This window comes from Mastomys coucha, unplaced genomic scaffold (assembly GCF_008632895.1).
Source record: "Mastomys coucha isolate ucsf_1 unplaced genomic scaffold, UCSF_Mcou_1 pScaffold15, whole genome shotgun sequence".
Taxonomy (NCBI): Eukaryota; Metazoa; Chordata; class Mammalia; order Rodentia; family Muridae; genus Mastomys; species Mastomys coucha.
This window is the reverse complement of record NW_022196897.1, coordinates 97,441,794-97,460,056: the sequence shown is the minus strand read 5'-3', so window position 1 is coordinate 97,460,056 and position 18,263 is coordinate 97,441,794. Positions and strand designations below refer to the sequence as shown.

At 44.1% G+C, this 18,263-nt stretch overlaps 3 protein-coding genes across 4 annotated transcripts in view; 1 reads left to right on the top strand and 2 right to left on the bottom strand.

The window, feature by feature from the left end:
• Slc12a6 (solute carrier family 12 member 6) overlaps positions 1-7,447 on the bottom strand; it is a 90,276-nt gene extending 82,829 nt beyond the window's left edge. For both annotated transcript variants that reach the window (XM_031371341.1, XM_031371342.1), the window contains exon 1: positions 5,938-7,447. In XM_031371341.1, coding sequence (XP_031227201.1) covers positions 5,938-6,208 — 271 coding nt within the window. In that variant the 5' untranslated portion in view covers positions 6,209-7,447. The remainder of the gene's footprint in view (positions 1-5,937) is intronic.
• Positions 7,448-9,353: 1,906 nt separating this feature from the next.
• Nop10 (NOP10 ribonucleoprotein) lies at positions 9,354-10,748 on the bottom strand. The gene is made up of 2 exons (XM_031371340.1): positions 10,595-10,748; positions 9,354-10,353 (listed from the first exon to the last, which is right to left on the bottom strand). Exons 1-2 carry the CDS (start codon positions 10,646-10,648, stop codon positions 10,213-10,215), a joined length of 195 nt encoding a protein of 64 aa, XP_031227200.1. The 5' UTR covers positions 10,649-10,748; the 3' UTR covers positions 9,354-10,212.
• Positions 10,749-13,153: 2,405 nt separating this feature from the next.
• Positions 13,154-18,263, top strand: part of Nutm1 (NUT midline carcinoma family member 1) — an 11,416-nt gene continuing 6,306 nt past the window's right edge. Inside the window, exons 1-2 of the mRNA XM_031371339.1 lie at positions 13,154-13,354; positions 15,982-16,687. Of these exons, the coding sequence (XP_031227199.1) occupies positions 13,339-13,354; positions 15,982-16,687 (722 nt within the window). The 5' untranslated portion in view covers positions 13,154-13,338. The remainder of the gene's footprint in view (positions 13,355-15,981; positions 16,688-18,263) is intronic.

Here is an 18,263-nt window from a genome sequence, read left to right as displayed (position 1 = left end):
ATTTTGTTTAACATTTAACAGAAATGCTTTTGTAATTCCAACAGTAAATATTTCAAATGTTCATATCTACCGTGAAGAGATACATACTATTCAAACACTAACGCCCAAAACTAATGTGCATAGGAGTTGATTTATTCTCAGTGAACAAGTCTTTCAGGTGTAGACTGTGCACAAGTGCATCAGGCCAAAAGAGTAAGGGTAGTGAGGACTGAATGCCAGCTTGCTCTTCTCCAATGAAGCCAGATGCTGACAGCCATTATGGCTCAGGGCATAAAGGTAGTACTTTGTTAGAATTTGTTCAAAGTTCTCAGTAGTCCAGAAAGTTTTGCTTATTAGTTACCAGGAGCAAAAGGGAAACCATCCATGATCCAAAAGGATATAGAGTAATATTGTCCTCTGACAGGTCATTACAAGTTGCCTTAAATAGCAACATTGTAATATCCTGACAGGTCATTACAGGCTAGCCTGATATAGCACTGCCCTTATTATTAAAACAAAAAGCATGACTTCTGTAAGACTCCAGACCTCCAGGACTATCCTCCTCCGCTTATGCCTTTCCATTAGTAAAGGTGATATTGGGATATACTGTATGAGAAAAGAATCTATTTTCAATAAAAAGAAAAAATTATGAGACTCCAAAGCCATTAGCACGCCAATGGGAGGAAAAGCATGTGGACTCACTGAGGAAAGACTTAGTGAGGAATGGGAGAGCGTGTGGACTGAGAAAAGACTTAGTGCGGAATGGAAGAGCGTGTGGACTCACTGAGGAAAGACTTAGTGCGGAATGGGAGAGAACACTGCGATGGAAGACCAGAAAATGACAATCACTGTAGCCATCAAAGGTACTCATCCATATCCAGACAATTCCAGGACTGCCTCTATAACAGAAGATACTTCCTACAAAGCCAGCTCTTAGCATTTCAACCTTTCTTGGGGGTGTGGGAGACAGTAGCCCTGGGTCCAGCCAAAGCCCCATGAGTGTGCAGCAAACTACCATAAAGCTGTAATCCCTGGCATTGGTTTTTCTGACAAGGGCCTATGATGCCCAGGCAGGTCTTGAACTTGTGATCTTGTCTCTGATTCAACCTTTCAAAAGTTTTTCTTTATAGAATAAAAGCTGAGAAAATAATGGTTCTTCACATACTTTTTAACAATAACAGATAAAAACTGTTTTCCAAGCTTTTTTATCCTCCTGTTTGTGTGTGTGTGTGTGTGGGAGGGAGAAACCCAGAACATTTCATCTCACCTGTAAATACTCCAACAGGTTATCTTTACCTGAGGGTTTCTCATGACAACAATACCATAAGCAGATCTAAGAAAATTAGAATTTCTTTAATGTTTTTTAATACCATGTATTGCAAATTCCGTCAATTACTGTGACTTTCATTTATTTTTGAGGCAGTGTCTCACTATGCTGTCTAGGTTTGTAGGTATAACTGATCCCTCTACCTCATTGTCTTGAGTACTGGGACTACAGATGTACACAATCTACCCAGTTCCCATTATCTCACAAGTGTCTTTTTATAGTTGTTCTGGTAACTGTAGGAGCCAAGCCAAACCTACATGCTTCATTTGATTGATGTGGCTCTTTTTAATCTATAAATCGCTCTCCTTCTACCCTGTGGCATTCATGTTTTGAAGAATCTACTCATTAAATACAATTTCCCATATTCTGAATTTGGCTGATTGCTTTTGTGATACAGAGTAGCATTAGTATATTATCAGGTTTTAAAATGAGCCATACCAAGTATAATTGTTTCTTCTGTCAATTCATCATTATAGTCCACACATCCCACTTCTATGACTTGATCTTAGAATTCTACTAGCTTTAGGGACCAAGGTACCTAAGAGGGTATTCCATAAACAAAGGAGGAGACAGAATGCTATAAATTTTAATGTTAATATGGAGTATGAGGAGGAGGAGGGAGGAGAAGGAAACAACTATAGCCTTAACCCACATCCTTTTGGAAAGGCAGGGAGATGGAGCAGTCCTAAAGTGCTTGCCAAACATGGACAATGAGGACTGGAGCTTGGATTCCCCCGTACACATGTAAAAAGTTGGTGTAGCACTGTGTGCCTATCATATCAACACTGTGGAGGGAAAGACAAGATGATCCTTGGGGCTTGCTGGCTACCCAGCTGGCCTCCTGAACAGATGAACTCCAGGTTCAGTGAGAGACCCTGTTTTAAAAAGTGTAGAGTGACTGAGGAAGACAATCACTAGCCTCCACACACCCATACCCACACTGGCACATACACATACTATATTAGTCAGGGTACACATACAGACTCACACAAATGTTTTGGATATGTAATAGCAACATATCTTTTTACTTCCTTACATAATGTCATAAAATTAAGCCAAGTAAAACATGGTAGGTAGTCAATAAGCATTAATAGTATAACTAAGAAAAGGGTGTATGCAATGAAATTCATTTGTTTTAGCTTTGGGGAAAACACAGGTGTTTATTTGAAAAAAAAAATTCTAATGCTTGGTGAGGCTGAGAATGGAGGTACACCCTTTTAATACTAGCACTCAGGAGGCAGAGGCAGACAACTCTGTTGAGTTCAAGTCAGCAGGGCCTTCCTAGCAAGTTCTAGTTCAGCTAGGACTACATAGTGGGCCTTGTAGTAAAAAAAAAAAGTGCTTGGCATTTTAAAACCACCATCTTATGAAAAGGGCTTAGGATTGGATGAGTCCTACTTATATAACATCACAGAGCTAGGAAAGCAACTGGGTAGGGGAACTTCCACAGGAAATGTAGATAAGTGTTCTATAACACCCTCTAACATTGTCTTAAAAAGCTAATGTGCCCTAAGTAAGTGGTACATGTTAGATCTCCTTTCAAATGATATGAAAGTGTTTTCCATGTATGTAGCATTAGTCATTCTTCCCTTTGAGCTGTGGTCAGCACTGGTTTCATAGTTGGACAGCTGGAGAGGTCTTTGTTTTTGATTTTTTGTTTTTTTGGGGTTTTTTTTTTGAGACAGGGTTTCTCTGTGTAGCCTTGGCTGTCCTGGAACTCACTCTGTAGACCAGGCTGGTCTCGATCTCAGAAATCCACCTGCCTCTGCCTCCCAAGTGCTAGGATTAAAGGCGTGTGCCACCACTGCCTGGAGAGGTTTTTGTTTTTTAATATTAACGTAATTAAATCAGAATCTTTAAAAATGGCACCAGGACAAAAACATTTAAAAAATTTCTCTCGTTAAATCATATGTAGATATATATATACATATACACATCTGCTTCTCTGCTTCAGTAGTTGTTGTCTTTTATCTCCCTTTATCAATATACATAAATATATGGTTGCCCTCAGGGGCTGGTGACATGGCTCAGTGGGTAAGAGCACTGACTGCTCTTCCAAAGGTCCTGAGTTCAAATCCCAGCAACCACATGGTGGCTCACAACCACCTGTAATGAGATCCGATGCCCTCTTCTGGAGTGTCTGAAGACAGCTACAGTGTACTTATCTTTAATAATAAATAAATCTTTGGGCCGGAGCGAGCAAGGACTGAGCAATCGGAGTTGACTGGGGCTGACTGGAGCCAGCAGGGTCCTAAAATTCAATTCCCAACAACCACATAAAGGCTCACAACCATCTGTACAGCTACAGTGTACTCCATATGTAAAAATAAATGAATAAATCTTTAAAATATATATATATATATATATATATATATATATATATCTGGCCTCAAACTCAGAGATCCACCTGTCTCTGCCTCCCAAGTGCTGGGATTAATGTAGTGTGCCATCACCTCTAGCCCTTCACCATATCTTTTAGAATTCTGTTGAATTTCTGTTGGCTATGTCTGGAAGTTCTTTGACTCACTACTGAGCACAAAAATAGATGTGATATCACATTTTATATTAGGTGCAAAAACTGTGCCCCTGTCCTCAAGAACTTTATAGTCTGGTTGGGAAAGATAATATGTAAATAAACACAACAAAGTGATATAGATATTGTAGTTGTAGTCTTGAGTAGGGATATAAGTATGTAAGACCTGATCAAGTAGACTGGAATACAGGACTGAATAAAAAGGTATCAGTACTCCTTGAAGAGACTTTTGCAAGTTGTAGGGTTTTTGTTTTTGTTTTTTTTTTGTTGTTTGTTTGTTTTTCGAGACAGGGTTTCTCTGTATAGCCCTGGCTGTCCTGGAACTCACTCTGGCTGGCCTCGAACTCAGAAATCTGCCTGCCTCTGCCTCCCAAGTGCTGGGATTACAGGCGTGCACCACCACCGCCTGGCTCGCAGGTTGTAGTTTTTAACTGGCATTTTTTTTTTAACAATTTAAATGTAGTGTGATGAATTAAAGATTAATAATTTGGAAGTAATTTGGTGCAGGCTTGGGATGTAGCTCAGGTGACAGAGTGCCTGCCTAGCATGCAAGAGGCCTTGAGTTCCATCCACAGCATCACATACAACTGGGTGTGGTTGAAAAGGCCTTCAATCCCAACACCTGGCAGGTAGAGGCAGGTTCAAGCTCATCCTTGACCACACAGAATCCTGTCACAAAAATATATAGATAGATAAAAAAATAAATATGGTGAAAATGAAGTTATGATCTTTTATTTCATATTTTAATTTTAACATAGTATATATATCCAGTGTAAGGTTTATTTAGCAATGAAAAGCAGTTAGACCAGGAATTAACACATACTACTGCCATAAAAGAAACATGACTAGCTAAAGATTAGTAAATTCTGGAACTATAAGCTTTAGCAAGTCTATCTTTCTCAAGACATTAAAAACAAACAAAATTTGAGGAACTAAAACTATTCTGGCTTCCGGAACACTTAAGGTCAGGAGGAACAGTATTTCCTGAGACCGGAAATGGTAAGTTAGCCTTGCTTTAACAAGTCAGTGGCTAAAATCATGTTTTCAAACTTGTGTAGAATAGAAATTTTAAGTCTTTAAGATTCTTAAGGGAAAAACTTAAAATCCCGAATGTGGCATAAAACTAAGTAGCAGTTCTCAAACTTTTTAACTTTTTTTTTTTTTTTTGGTTTGTTTTTTGTTTTTTGAGACAGGGTTTCTCTGTGCAGCCCTGGCTGTCCTGGAACTCACTCTGTAGACCAGGTTGGCCTCAAACTCAGAAATCTGCCTGCCTCTGCCTCCCAAGTGCTGGGATTAAAGGCGTGCGCCACCACTGCCAGGCTTCAAACTTTTAAATTGAGTCTGAAAAAAGTAACTTTTTTCTTTGCATCACCTCTTCCCACTAAATCAAATGAAAACTTCTAATACAAGTCAGTCTGGTCAGCTCAAGGTCAAGTCTGGAAAGTGGTCAATATGAACAGAATTGGTTTCTATATGTTCTGACTACAAAAACCCAATATACGATATACAAAACAGCTATGCAAAGCTCAGCAGGGAAATTACGTGGGAATCAGGCACTAGAAGTCCTTCTTGCACGTTCCATTTGTTCAAGAGAATAACATCTCCATGCGTGAATTCAGTTACTTTAAATACTCTATAAAAACATAAATTTCAGAAAAAAATTTTACGACACCCAGCTAAGTCTTCGATGGAAGCCACTAAGAGACAAGAAGTGACAACCTGCCTTAAATGCTCACTTAGGAGTCAAAGCCCCAAAGCTCTCTAGAAAGCACATATCCAGCCCATTAAAATGTTTAGAATTTTTTTGTATTGTAAGCAATTTAATGTTAAATTTTTTTTGTTATTTATCTTTAACCAAAAATAGTCATATTAGAAATAAGACGAAAACGAGGAAATCAAAATATACATGTCCTTGCCCCTCTGCCAGCTACCTTCCCACGCCAAAAAGACTACTGCAGTGACCCACTAACTGTAGGCATCACAGAAACGTGGGCTGTGGGCCTTAGTTCCAGGTGGATTATTATAAAATGGAATAGGGTAGTTACCCAGCATGGACAACCCAAGGGATGAAACATTCGGCCCTCCGAGTTCTACTTACCCTCAGTAACATCCTGGGGGTTAGAAGTCCGGTCACTGGAAGGATCTAGGGCGACAGTTGCCAGAGAAGTGGTGGCCCCAGACAGTTCACTCATAGGCTCACTCCGGCTTGTTTCGGGCACACTTTCTCGGGAGCTAAATCTTACTCGAGAACTAGATCGAGAGCTGAGGTCCGGACTGGTGTCTGACAAACCTGGAATGTCATCAATCTTTGTTGGTGTCACCATGAAGCGAACTGAAGACATCTTGGTGGTGGTTTCTGGAGGATGCATTTTTTCCCCTTTCCTTTTTGACAAAGAAAAAAGGACAAGCTCACAAAAACTCTTCCTCCTACACTAGTCACTTTTGATGGCAAAAATAGAAGAAAAAAAAAAAAACCTCAATTGTCTTGATTTACATCCCACAAAGGCCCAATTAAGAATCCTTCTACTTAGAATTCAAGCCAACTGTTTTATAAAGTGCCCCACCAGTAGCTGAAAAATAGTTTCCGAGAAACAAAATGAGAACAAGACGATGCTAATCCTGTGTAACTTGGTTCCTTCAGAATCCTAGCTATCTCCCCTGGTCCAGGGCTGAGGGCTCGGTGCCATGATCTCACAGCAGCTGGTGACGCCTCCCTCTGATCAACCCCCAGGGTCCGGATGAGGTAGTTAGTCCTTTATCTGCCGAGTGGTCCCACGGTTCTAACTGAGGACAGAGCATGCAGGCCCACCCTTATCAGGCATATGGAGCGTGGATCAGATTGCGCAAAGGTGTGCGCCAGCCACCTGTTGTGTATCAGGTGAATACCCCACAGGTCTGGCTGGGAGGAGTTGTGTGCTGAGCCACCCGATGTTTTTGAGGTCGATAATCCACTTGGGTCTGGTGGGGGAGATGCGCATGCATAACGGGAAAATACCCCCCACACTACAGGATGGAGAAAGAGGAGAGCAACGAGAGGATGCCGAGGCAGAGTGGATTCCTGCCTCCCAGAGGTCTCGCCCCGGCAAAGGAGCTGGAGGCGGCGGCTAGCGGATCAGGGCAGCTCCCACTGCTGGGTCGTGGCAGGTCGTCGCGAGTCCCTCAAGCCCACGACCGCTCGCCGCGTCTGCACAGCATGCACGAGCTTTTCTCCCGGGCCCGGCGCCGTTAGCCTCTCGCCGGCTTTCCTTGGGTCTCGGCGGAGAAGACGGCCAGGCAGGCTGGTCCTGGTTAAGGAGGAGGTCGCAGGTGCGGGAGCCCGCGCCAGCTGATGCGGGTGCGCGCGCAGCTGTTGTTTACTAGCCGCTAACCGTTTCGGAGCCGCAGCGCGCAGGAGGCCCCCTCCCTGGCAGACGCCCGAGGCCGTTACGTGACCTCGCCGCCCCCCGCCCCGGGCGCGGCGGGCTGTGCCGGCGCCGCCGCAGCCCTCCCCTTCCCGCCCCGCTCGTTCCTCATTCGAGGTTGACCGTCCGGAGAAGTCTGGGGAGCTAGAGGGCGGCGCCGTCCCCGGCAGCAGTAGCCCCGCCCGGAGTATGCTGCGCGCAGACAGAGGGGAGCACGCCTGCGTGGACCGGCGACTCTCACGTAGAGCACGACGGGAACTGTAGTCCGCCCCAGGGACTGAACGCGTGTGGCGAGCTGCTTTTTCTCACCTGGGCTGCACGTACTCAGTATGCTGCTTAGAGGCACTCAATGCACTGACCCCGGAACCACAAGGATCATTCTCTAAAATCCCTCTGGAAACCTTAACTTTATGGCACCCAAACCTCCCATTGCTGTATCTAGTTACCTTAGATGTGACCTCTGTAAAATTTCAGTTGTCTTTTCTAAGACACCTGTATCTTGATTTTCTTCATCGTGGGCTACTTAAGCCCTTCTTGCTCCTATCCTTTTGAAACTGCAAGCCAGGCTTAAATTTTCATTAAAGAGAACTATACAGACATGGAGAAGACATTGGGGTATCTGCTCCCGAACATTTCCAGGGTTTGACCTACTTTACTAACACTAGAATGTTTGTTTAATTCGTCAAGGTGTGTCATGAACTTTCAGTTCAACCATGTTTTATTTGAAAACTTCCTGAAAGTTCGACCAAAACGCAGAAACTCACTGGAGCCTTTCCTGAGTCCTAGTTTCTCTAGGTGTAAATAGTTAAATCAGCGTACTTAATAATGGAGCAGAAGGCTCGAGCGACCTTCGGTGGTTAAGAGCATTTACTGCTCTGAAGGAAACCCTAGTTCGGTTCTCAGTTCTCACATATGGCTCTTCACTGCCTGTAACTCCAGGTCTAGGCGATAAGACTCATGCTGACACTGCACTTAAATACATATAAAATATATTTACAAAAATTTTAAGAGATGGATCCAAACTGTCTTAATCCCCAGGCTTAGAAATTCCCTTTGACAATTCAAATGACAATTCTCAGTCTACTTTAATAGCCTGGGAATAAAACGAAACCCGTTAAAATGTAAAACTGTTAGATCTTTTGAGTATGTGACATATCCAAAGCTCTTGATTCTATCCTCATCAGTGAGGGTGTGGGCAGGGTTAAAAAACTGGTTTGTCAAGTACACTCATTTATTTGGAGTGTAAATACATGAGTCCTCCTGTTTGTGGGTCCCAGGATCTGAACCCATACGGGCAGGCTTGTGGTTGAAGCACCTTTGCTGGCCAAAATACCTCTTTTGCTCTTTAGGGAGAAAGTGAGACATGAGTTCATGTTGCACAGAATGTTCTCAAACTCTATATAGCAGAGGATGACTTTCAACTTCTGACCTGCCTTCAGTTCCCAAGTGCTGGAATTACAGGTCACTGAACTCAATCTTCTGTATGGCTTTATGCATGTTACAAAGTCACTAGAGCTGGGCAGTGGTGTCACACACCTTTAATCCCAGCACTTGGGAGGCAAAGGCAGGTGGATTTCTGAGTTCAAGGTCAGCCTGGTCTATAGAGTGAGTTCCAGGACAGCCAGGGCTATACAGAGAAATCTTGTCTCGAAAAACAAAAAGGCACTCCACCTACTATATGTTATATACAGCCTCAGCTCCCTTTAGTTTTCTGATACAAAGACTGACTGACTACATAGCTCAGGCTGGCTTGGAACTCACAGGGATCCTTCTACCTCATTCCATGCTAGGATTAGACATAGCTACCCTGCACAGCCTGGATTTTTTATATAGCCTATGGTTCTTGATTAAAACTTACAATTGTACTTGACGAAAAGAAATCCATCTCCTCAGGAATCTACTTTCTAAGGCAGCCTTGCTGGCCATTCAAACGTCACAGACTTTACAAAGACATTTTGCACAATTTTTTGCTCTCTGACACAAGCCAGGCTTTTTGCATGTACTTACATCCACTACCCAGCTCACTTCTACAGCTCTCTTCTTGCCTCCAAACACAGAATCAAGCTCCCTAAAGCCAGGAGTCAGATGTTAATATCATGGTGGAGTAGAATAATGCTAACAAGGCTCATGTTTTATTTATTTTTGCAAGTGAAGGACAGAATTGTACCCAACACTGAAAAAAGAACACAAGAAGGCACACCTCCTACCAGACAGACTTCACTGACTTGGTTAAGAAACTCCCAAGGGCAGGCTCATACCTTTAAGATACTACTCAAAGGCAGAGGCAGTTAGACCTGAGACCCAGGGCAGCCAGCTCTACGGAGACACTCTGTCTAAAAAGAGAAAAAGAAAATATCCAGGGTTGGGCACACTTGTTATCTCAGAACTCAAAATGTAGTGGTAGGGCTGGAGAGAGGGGGGCTCTCTCAGAGGACCTGTGTCTATCCCCAGAAGCCACAGAAAGGCTGGCCATCACTCTCTAGTCACTAGGGATCTGACTCCCTCTTCTGGCCTTGGTGGTTACTAGCATACATATGCATAGACATATGTCGGTAAAATACTAAATTCGTTTTTCCAGCGAATGCTGACCTTTGTAGGAGTCATTCCCAGCCTTTTTTCCCCAATACCCTATGGTTGATGGTCCAGTTCTATTGCAACAATGCGGGGCTTAAGAATGTTCTCAAGTGGCCTTGTACTACCAACGATACTGCCCTTCCCCCATCTTTTCCTCTAACAACACACAAAATGAATTTTCAAGTCACTGTATCTTTAATAACTTGGCAGTAAGTCAAAAAATGAAAAAAAGAAAAAGATTGTTCCTTTTACGGACGAGGCCCATCAGTATAGACTCATTCATGTAGTGCGTGAGACAGGATTCCAAACAGCAGGAAAGGCTTCAGGGCTTACAGACTGACGCGTTTGGTTGCTGATAATCGGTCGAGGCATGAGCAGCACAAGAGATTAACGAGCCCTCAGAGGACAGGACGCGGTTGCTGGGTCATGAGCACCTTGAAGCGCCTCTTGATGGTGATTCGATGTCTTGAGTATTTGTCATCTGGGGAGAACCGTGCAGGGTGTGCCGAGCAAGTCTGTTGTCCCATAGGGTCAAATTTCTGCTCAAGGGAAAAAAAAAATAAAATGATCTCAACATATTGAGTGGTGTGGTAGGAAGGGGACAAGAAAATGGGAAACCTGAGGCCAGGAGACAGCGATGATCAGAACAAGAAGCCACTGCCTCTATCTACCACGTTTTGGCTCTGACACAGCTCCATTCAGTGGGCTGCGCAGGCCGGTTCCAACCGCTCCTCCCATCTAAACTTCTCGTCCTTTTGATATACAGCTGTTTCCCCTTACCTTCAGCGTATAGACGCGATCGCCCTGCTCGTTGAGGTAATACTGGAGAAACATGACTGCCCCTCAGCAGAAAAGAGCCCGTACGTTTACCGCCAGCCGCGTGTACCCGGAGCGTGCCGCCTAAATCGCGTGCGCCAACATCCTTCCAGTTTGGACGGAAGTCTCTCCAAGGCATTCTGGGAAATGTAGTCCATCGCTCCAGTCATCTCCATGTGACCAGAAGGGGGCATAGTAGAGCAAGTCTTTCTTGGCCTTGGGTTCCAACTAGCATCAACCTTGCAAAGTTAAGATTCATGGAATTGCCCACTGTGTACCAGGCACTGCCAGGGATTAGAAACCGGGATGGATGTAGGTTGAATGTTGATGCATCATTCACTGTTGATATCAGTCCTATCTTTAATTTCAAATTGCACACCCTTTTCAGAGGCACTAGTTTTCTAGTTCCTGGAGAAACAAGGGCTCCAGGATTCTCAACCTCCTATATCCTAAGGATGAAGTTAAGATTTTTTTTTTTTGAGCCCTACTTTTTACATCCGGTTTCCCGCCCTATTTCAAAGTATTGGCGGCAAAGAGTGCATGATGGGTATGCGATATTATGCAAAGCGAAAAGAACGCAAAGGTTTTCTTATGAACTGGTGGATTTTGTTTTAGAGATCGAACCAAGATTCAAATTCGGGACTGGACCACAAATTCAGCTCTTTCTTATATGGTGAGTAGCGGATAATAGCACAAGGTACATCTTCTCGGAGTATTTCCAGTTTTTAAAAGACTGAAAAGTCTCATAAGAGTCTAGTTTAAAGAGTTAAAAACTAAAACCAAGATAGTGCAAAATGATCATTGCAGCACAACTTATAGTGGCAAAAATATAGTAGCATATTAAATTTGTAGCCAGAAAAAAACGTAATGACTACAGACGGTTTGCCTGCCCTTGCATAAGATACGTTCAAAAAACCAGGGAGCTTAACTCATGCTTGTAACCCCAGAAGTCTAGAGGCTGAAACGGAAGGATCTCTAACATCCAAGGACCAAGGCCTGCCTGGACAGTATTCTAAACAATGAGACCCCTTTTTAAACCAAGAAACAAACAAGCAAAAGCGTGGTGTGTGAGTGTTCGAGATTTTGCGGGGGAGTGGAGGGTGGGGGATGGGGTGGTGGGGGTGGGAATATACAACAAACAGTTAATATTGGCGTCTTTTGGCATGGAGGACTTGGTACAGGGAATGAAAGGGAAGAGTGCTTGCTTGCTGATGTATGGTTTATTTTGCATAGCCTGGATTTCTGTTCGTTCTGTGTAGGTTTTGATGTTATTGTTGCCGACTGTTTTAACACACACACACACACACAGAATTTTAGTCCTTTTCACCCTCCCATCTGCCTTTCTTACCTTGGACTTCCCCCTCAAAACTTTTCTTAGTCTGACTTTTGAGTCATACTAATATATTAATTTAAAATTTAAAAAGTAATTTAATTAAAAAATGTATGGTAATTTTAAGGCAGGAGTTGTGCACTCAAGGGGCTAAGGTCAGAGAGTTTTAGATTTCAGCCTAGGCTACACAGCCAGACTGTCTCAAAAATCCAAAAGGAACTGGAGAGGTGGCTCAATCGTTAAGAATGCTTGACTCTCTTCAGGTGCCAGCACCCACATAACAACTCATAACTGGTTCCAACTTCAGTTCTAGAGGCTCTGACTCCCTCTTCTGGCTTCTGTGGGCACCAGGCATGCACCCAGCTGCACAGTCATCCATCCAGACAAATATTCATACACATAAAACAAAACTACATAAACCCTTTAAAAACTATTAAAGATTCTTTTTTTTTTTTTTCCTTTTTTTAAAGGTGAAGGTCTTTAATATCAGTTCTCAGGAGGTAGAGAGGCGGGTGGATCTTTGTTGAGTTCCTAGCCAGCGAGGGCTAAAGAGTGAGATCCTGTCTCAAAAAATGAAAAATCAATTATTTAAAATCTTTTCTAACTTAGTAAGTTTTTTCAGCAAGTGGATAAAAAGCTGTGGGTCCCACAAATTGGAGAAGCATTGTGCCTGGACTGTTTGGGTATTACGGAACATTTTTTTTTTTCAGAGTTAGTCCCACTTTGTAGCCCAGGCTTTTCTCAAACTCTTACCTCCTCAGTCCTAGGATTCCGTGTGTGTGTGTGTGTGTGTGTGTGTGTGTGTGTGTTGGCTTTTCAGGAGGGTGGCGCTCAGCCCACAGCAGTTGAACACTCTGGATCATCTGAGACACTTCAATGTCAAGCATTTAGTTTGGGGTTTTGGTCTTAATCCTCAAGTACACAAACTGTGCACTCTGAATTTGGCTCAGAAAATAGCCATCACTGAAACAAGCCCAAGGTCCACCACTGATTTGTTATTAATAGTAATCCAGCTGCAGAATTGGAGAAAGGGCGGAGCTTGGGATTAGATATATTGAGAGACAATATAAAAACTGTCCTAAAAGAGGACACCCAACAATCATGCTATCAAATTCAACTGAGGGACTTTCTAATTTTTGCTTGCTTACTAAAACCCACAGAGTAAAATCTCCCCATTCTCACTGAACAATATCCTTTTCCCTCCCCCGCTACAGAATGCCTGAATCCAAGATTCTAATTCTGTTTTGACCCAGTCTTTAGCTTACCTTCCTTAGATATCATCTGTTGGAGCTAGCTTATTGTCTGGATCCTGGAGCCAACTGTTTCATTCTGGAGCCTTCCAGACTGCCTCTCTGTTGGTGTGCCTAAACCTTAGATTATGGCATCAGATGGAAGTAAGACTAGGGGAGTGGAGTTTGGGGTTTCTGCCACCTGGGCTATCAAATTTGCCACTTTACCTAGGGACAAATTTGCCTAACCTATAGGGATTTGAGGAATTAGACCCCACACAGGTGTTAGGGAGCCCACGGAAATAGATTTTTACCATTAAGAATGGGGAGGAGCATCCTTGGAAATGAACCAAAGTGTGTCAGAAGTTGGGACTGGATACCAATTACCCAATTTGATTCCCAGGAAGAGCGACCACTTTACCATGCTTGGGGTGGGCACAGGGGCTTATGTATTAGTACAGGTGGCGTCGTCAGGGTTTCAGGCGAAGAGTCATGATCTGTGTATGCTGACCTGCTCTAGGACCTCACCATGCGAAGTCAGGGCCGACTCTCTTGATCTTCCCAGGAAAAGTAGGCTGAAGGATGGAGAAATGGGATTGGGCCAGGTTGGCCTTACTTGGAAAGCTAAAAACTCAGTGGGGTTGTTCACTTATGAGTCAGTGAATGGGGCTAGAGATTTTGTAAAATTGCTTATTCCCAGGGCCTGACGGCTCCTTCTAACAGAGGTGGCTACTTGTCAGTTCTTTTTTCTTTTCTTTCTTTTTTTCCTTCATTGTAATTTATTATGCATATATCTGGAAGTTGGGAAGTTTATGGTCACTATGGTCAAGTTTCCATTTAGTTAGTGTTTTGGAGAGGATACTTCTATAGACTTCCATGTTCTCTCTTCTCTCTCTCTCTCTCTCTCTCTCTCTCTCTCTCTCTCTCTCTCTCTCTCTCTCTCTGTATGTGTGTGTATTTGTTTATTGAAATTGAATCTGGGGCCTTGCATGCGATAGGCCAGCATTCTGTGAGCCAAATCTACAGCTCCCATTTCACCTTTTAGTTTGAGGCAAGGTCTCATTAAGTTGCTCAGGCTGCCCTTGAACTCCCTCTGTAACCCAGGCTGGTCTTAAGTAAATTTTTTTTTTTTTTTAAATTTGGTTAGGGGCAGTCTTTCTTGATTTTTCAGGCTGGAGGAGATAGGCCATCTTAGCGACAGTGAGCAGCTCAGTTTTCCTCCCTATTGTGGACTTAGGAACATTTTCACTATGTGCAGAACTTGGAGGTATAAGCTGGTGGTGTATGGTTGAGGTGAGTGTGAGCATTAGATTGTTCCTATTTCATGTCTCCTTTATGGTCAGGAAGTGGAATCTCAAGGTACTGCTTTGTCAGCGGAATAATTTTTTTTTTCATTTTTTTTTTTTTGAGACAGGGTTTCTCTATGTAGTCCTGGCTGTCCCAGAACTTACTCTGTAGACCAGGCTGGCCTCGAACTCGAAATCTGCCTGCCTCTGCCTCCCAAGTGCTGGGACTAAAGGCATGCGCCACCACCACCCGGCTCAGAATAATATTTCTTTTTTTTAAGAAAAAAGGAAGAAGTATTGCATGAAATCAGGCCAATTGGGTTGTTTTTAATAATTAAAGTCATGTGGAATGCAGGTAGGCCCTGTTTAATGAAGCACACTTGTAGCTCCTCTACCTGGCTGTGTTCTAGATTTCTTTCTTTCTTAGCTCCAGTCCAATGTTTTGTTCTTCGCGAGACCTAAACTTCTACTATTAAGCAGGAAGACCACAGATAGTCTGTGCTGTCTTTTTTTAAAAAGATTTATTTATTTTATGCATATGAGTATACCAACATTGCTCTCTTCAGACACACCAGAAGAGGGCACCAGACCCCATTATAGTTGTGTGCCACCACGTATGTGGTTGTTGGGAATTGAACTCAGGACCTCCGGAAGAGCAGTTGGTGCTCTTAACCGCTGAGTCACCTCTCCAGCCCATATGTGCTGCCATATTTCAACTTATCCATTGTTGAAACTGAAAGCACTGGAAATCTCCCTTCCTCCCTCCAAGGTCCTCCCCTCACTTCATAATGAAGTTTCTGGGAACTAAGAATCTAGGCTACCTACCATATTCTGTCCTGGGAATTGTGCTTCTGTGGCTAGTGACAGGAGCCATGGAGCAGCTGGGATCAGGTGGCTTCCCCGTCTTGTGAAGTAGTCAGGGTTAGTAGATGTCCATGTATGTTGAGTGGGATGATTTTTGGAGAAATGAGCTTATGAGTCCTAGAGTTCATTGAATCTGTTCACAAACTGCATCTTCTGTTATTTGAGGAGATTATTAGGAGCAAGAGGTATAGGAAAAGGAGAAGAGGGATGGACCAGTGTTTGTGAAACTGCCTCTTTTTCAAGGGTCCTCTGAATGCTTCTCAGGAGCCTGGAATTCTCCCTGCACTCAGCATGCCTGCAGACCACTTTTCCTGCACAACAGGCATCCATCTTTTCACATCTTCTTGGTCTGCCTATGGAGCTGGCAGGGGAGGTCTTCAGGAGTGTTTTGTGAGATGTTCTTAGAGGCAGGGATGGCTTGAGCTTGTTCTTCTTGGAAGATGCAGGTCTTTGTGTCTCTTTGAAAGGGAGCAACTTCTCTAGCCTACTAGCTCAAGGGTAAAGGACTACTTGAGAGGCACCCATCCATGTCCCTTCCTTCACGGATTGTATCATTGCTCTGACCCCATAGGGACTAAAAGGAAGTCATGTGGCCTAACTTCTCATCTTCTTCCTACTCCCTTCCCTTCTTTGTCTCAACAGCCTCTTCATTACCAGGACCAGATATGGCCATGAAAGCTGGTGCTGGCCTGTCCCCTTTCAATGCGCTTCCCTTTGTCCCACCTCCTCCTGTTCCACCAGACCAACCCCTCTGGGAGCCATCATCACAGCCCCCTCTACCTCCTGTCTTCTCTCCAGGCAGTCCTCTGCTCCTTTCTGCTTTCCCCAGTCCATTGTTGGTGACAGGAGAAGGAGGCCCTGGCCCCAGTGTGGCTGGAACTGGCCAGGTCATTGTCAAAGTCAAGACAGATATAGGGCCAGCTGAGTCCTCTCCAACTCAGAACCTTATAGTTACTCAGACAGCCCTAAACTGGATTCCCTCAGGGGCTCCCTGTGGGAGTCAGGAGGGGCCTCCTCCTCGGTTTGTGACAGCCTCTAACCTGAAGACCATCCTGCCTGCTGTAGCTGTTGGAGTGAGCCAGGAGGGCCCCGCAGGACTTCCTCTGCAGGTTCTACCACCAGCTGCCCAACTGGCTCCCATTGTGCCCCTGGAAAAGCCCTGGCCAGGAATACAAGCAACAACCATGGAAGGAGGCCCTGTGGCTACTCGGAAGCCCTCTCAAGGTGATCTTGCCTATGCTTCCAAGGGTGTTTATGAGAACTATCGTCGCTGGCAGCGCTACAAAGTCTTGGCCCGGACTCACCTATCCCAGAGTCCTGATGCAGAAGCTCTTTCCTGCTTTCTTATGTAAGTGGGGGTGGGGAGGGGTATCCAAGGTTGACTTTTTATCTAGGGCTTTTAGGGAGGACTCTAGGATAGACGCAGAGGTTTCGGTCACTCCAGAATTCTTGAAGGCAGTTGTGGGAGTGAGAAGACACTGTTGAGAGAATAAAAAAACAGTGCTACATTATTCCCGGCTTATAAGAAACCATTTCTCAGGTACCATTTCTCAAAGAATACCTACAACTCTGTGAGGTCAGGGACCATTCTATGGTAATCTTGGGAAGACTTGGGAAGGCTTCCTGTCATAAAAGAGGAAGCAGAGATTGACCTGTAGGTCCCTGACTCCAATTGTGAGGGCCCTGCCTGCCTGCCCTCTGACACTGCCTGGGATGAGGTGGGCTGGGCCCTGAGTCATTCCTGCAGGAATGGGGAAGATGGTGCTGGGTGAGGCAAAGACCTTAGTGTGTGTGAACCCTCTTACTCAGGAGTCAAGGAGAAATGGGGAGAGGGCAAGCACAGTTGGCTCCACACATACTAGGTGTGTGATCCAGAGCAGGACATTTAACACCTTTGCCCTCAGGTGTTTCTCTTCACAAAAGAGGGTAATTACACCTATCTCCAAGGGTTGATCAGAAGATGAATGGTGCTTGGCAAAGTGCCTGGCATAGAAAATGAATCATTCAAATGGTCATTCTTTTATTAATACTATAAAGAGGCAACCTGAAAGAGGGAGGGAGCCCACAAAAGGCCAAAGTATCCCTCCTTTAGAGTATGTGTATGTCTAGCCAAGACGCCTGGAGTTACAGGCAGTCTTTTTTGTTTATATATTAGTTATTAGTCATCTGGGAAATTTTCTCTACTTCCCAACCAGATGGGGTAGCTCTCAGCTGCAGACCATTGAGAAAACTGTCTCTCTCTCTCCCTTCACCCCCACAACCCAACCAGACTTTGAAAAAAAAATGCATGCTCCCTTCCAGTGGGAGAGCTTCTTTGTTCGGACTTTGGATCAGTGATCAAGAGACATTCCCAAAGTCCTGAATAAACACCACCTTACTGAGTTCCTGGTTTCTTGAGATGGTTTCTCGAGTTCTCTCTTGGCACAGTCTTTAAATCTAGAACCAGGATGAGCTCTCAAGGTTTGCACAGGACCCCGTGCCCTTTTGTCTCTGGCCCACTCCTGCTCTTCAAGCTTCCATGCTATCGGTGGGATCTTATGGCAGGCATGATCAAGGCTTTATACAGCAGCCATCTGGGAAGCTGATCCGATGCTCTGTCCTGGGATCCTGGCTTCTAAAATCCATGGTTACAGCACGCTTTCCCAGGTGGTTCTAATACTCACTAATGCTTTAGGACTTACAGAAACGCCAGAGAGGCTAAAATGAAGTTCTTGCTTTAGTCTGCACCCTTGATTTCCTCTGGAGCTTTCCAGAAGTAATGGTCCAATATTCTATTTGAAAAATCTGTGATGGCATTCTGGAAAGAAAGAATGAAAAATTGGGGGGGGGGACCCAATCCCCAAACTACTACACGTGTTTTAATTAGATGCTTATGTTGGGTTAGTTAAATAAGTCTTCGAAAAAAATCAAGAGGCTCTGGGCGC

Bases quoted from the DNA above. Each gene is read 5' to 3' on its own strand.
- Nop10 (XM_031371340.1), bottom strand. From the start codon at position 10,648: ATGTTTCTCCAGTATTACCTCAACGAGCAGGGCGATCGCGTCTATACG. The intron at 10,354-10,594 runs GTAAGGGGAAAC...TCCCTTGAGCAG, and splicing joins ATCGCGTCTATACGCTGAAG to AAATTTGACCCTATGGGACA.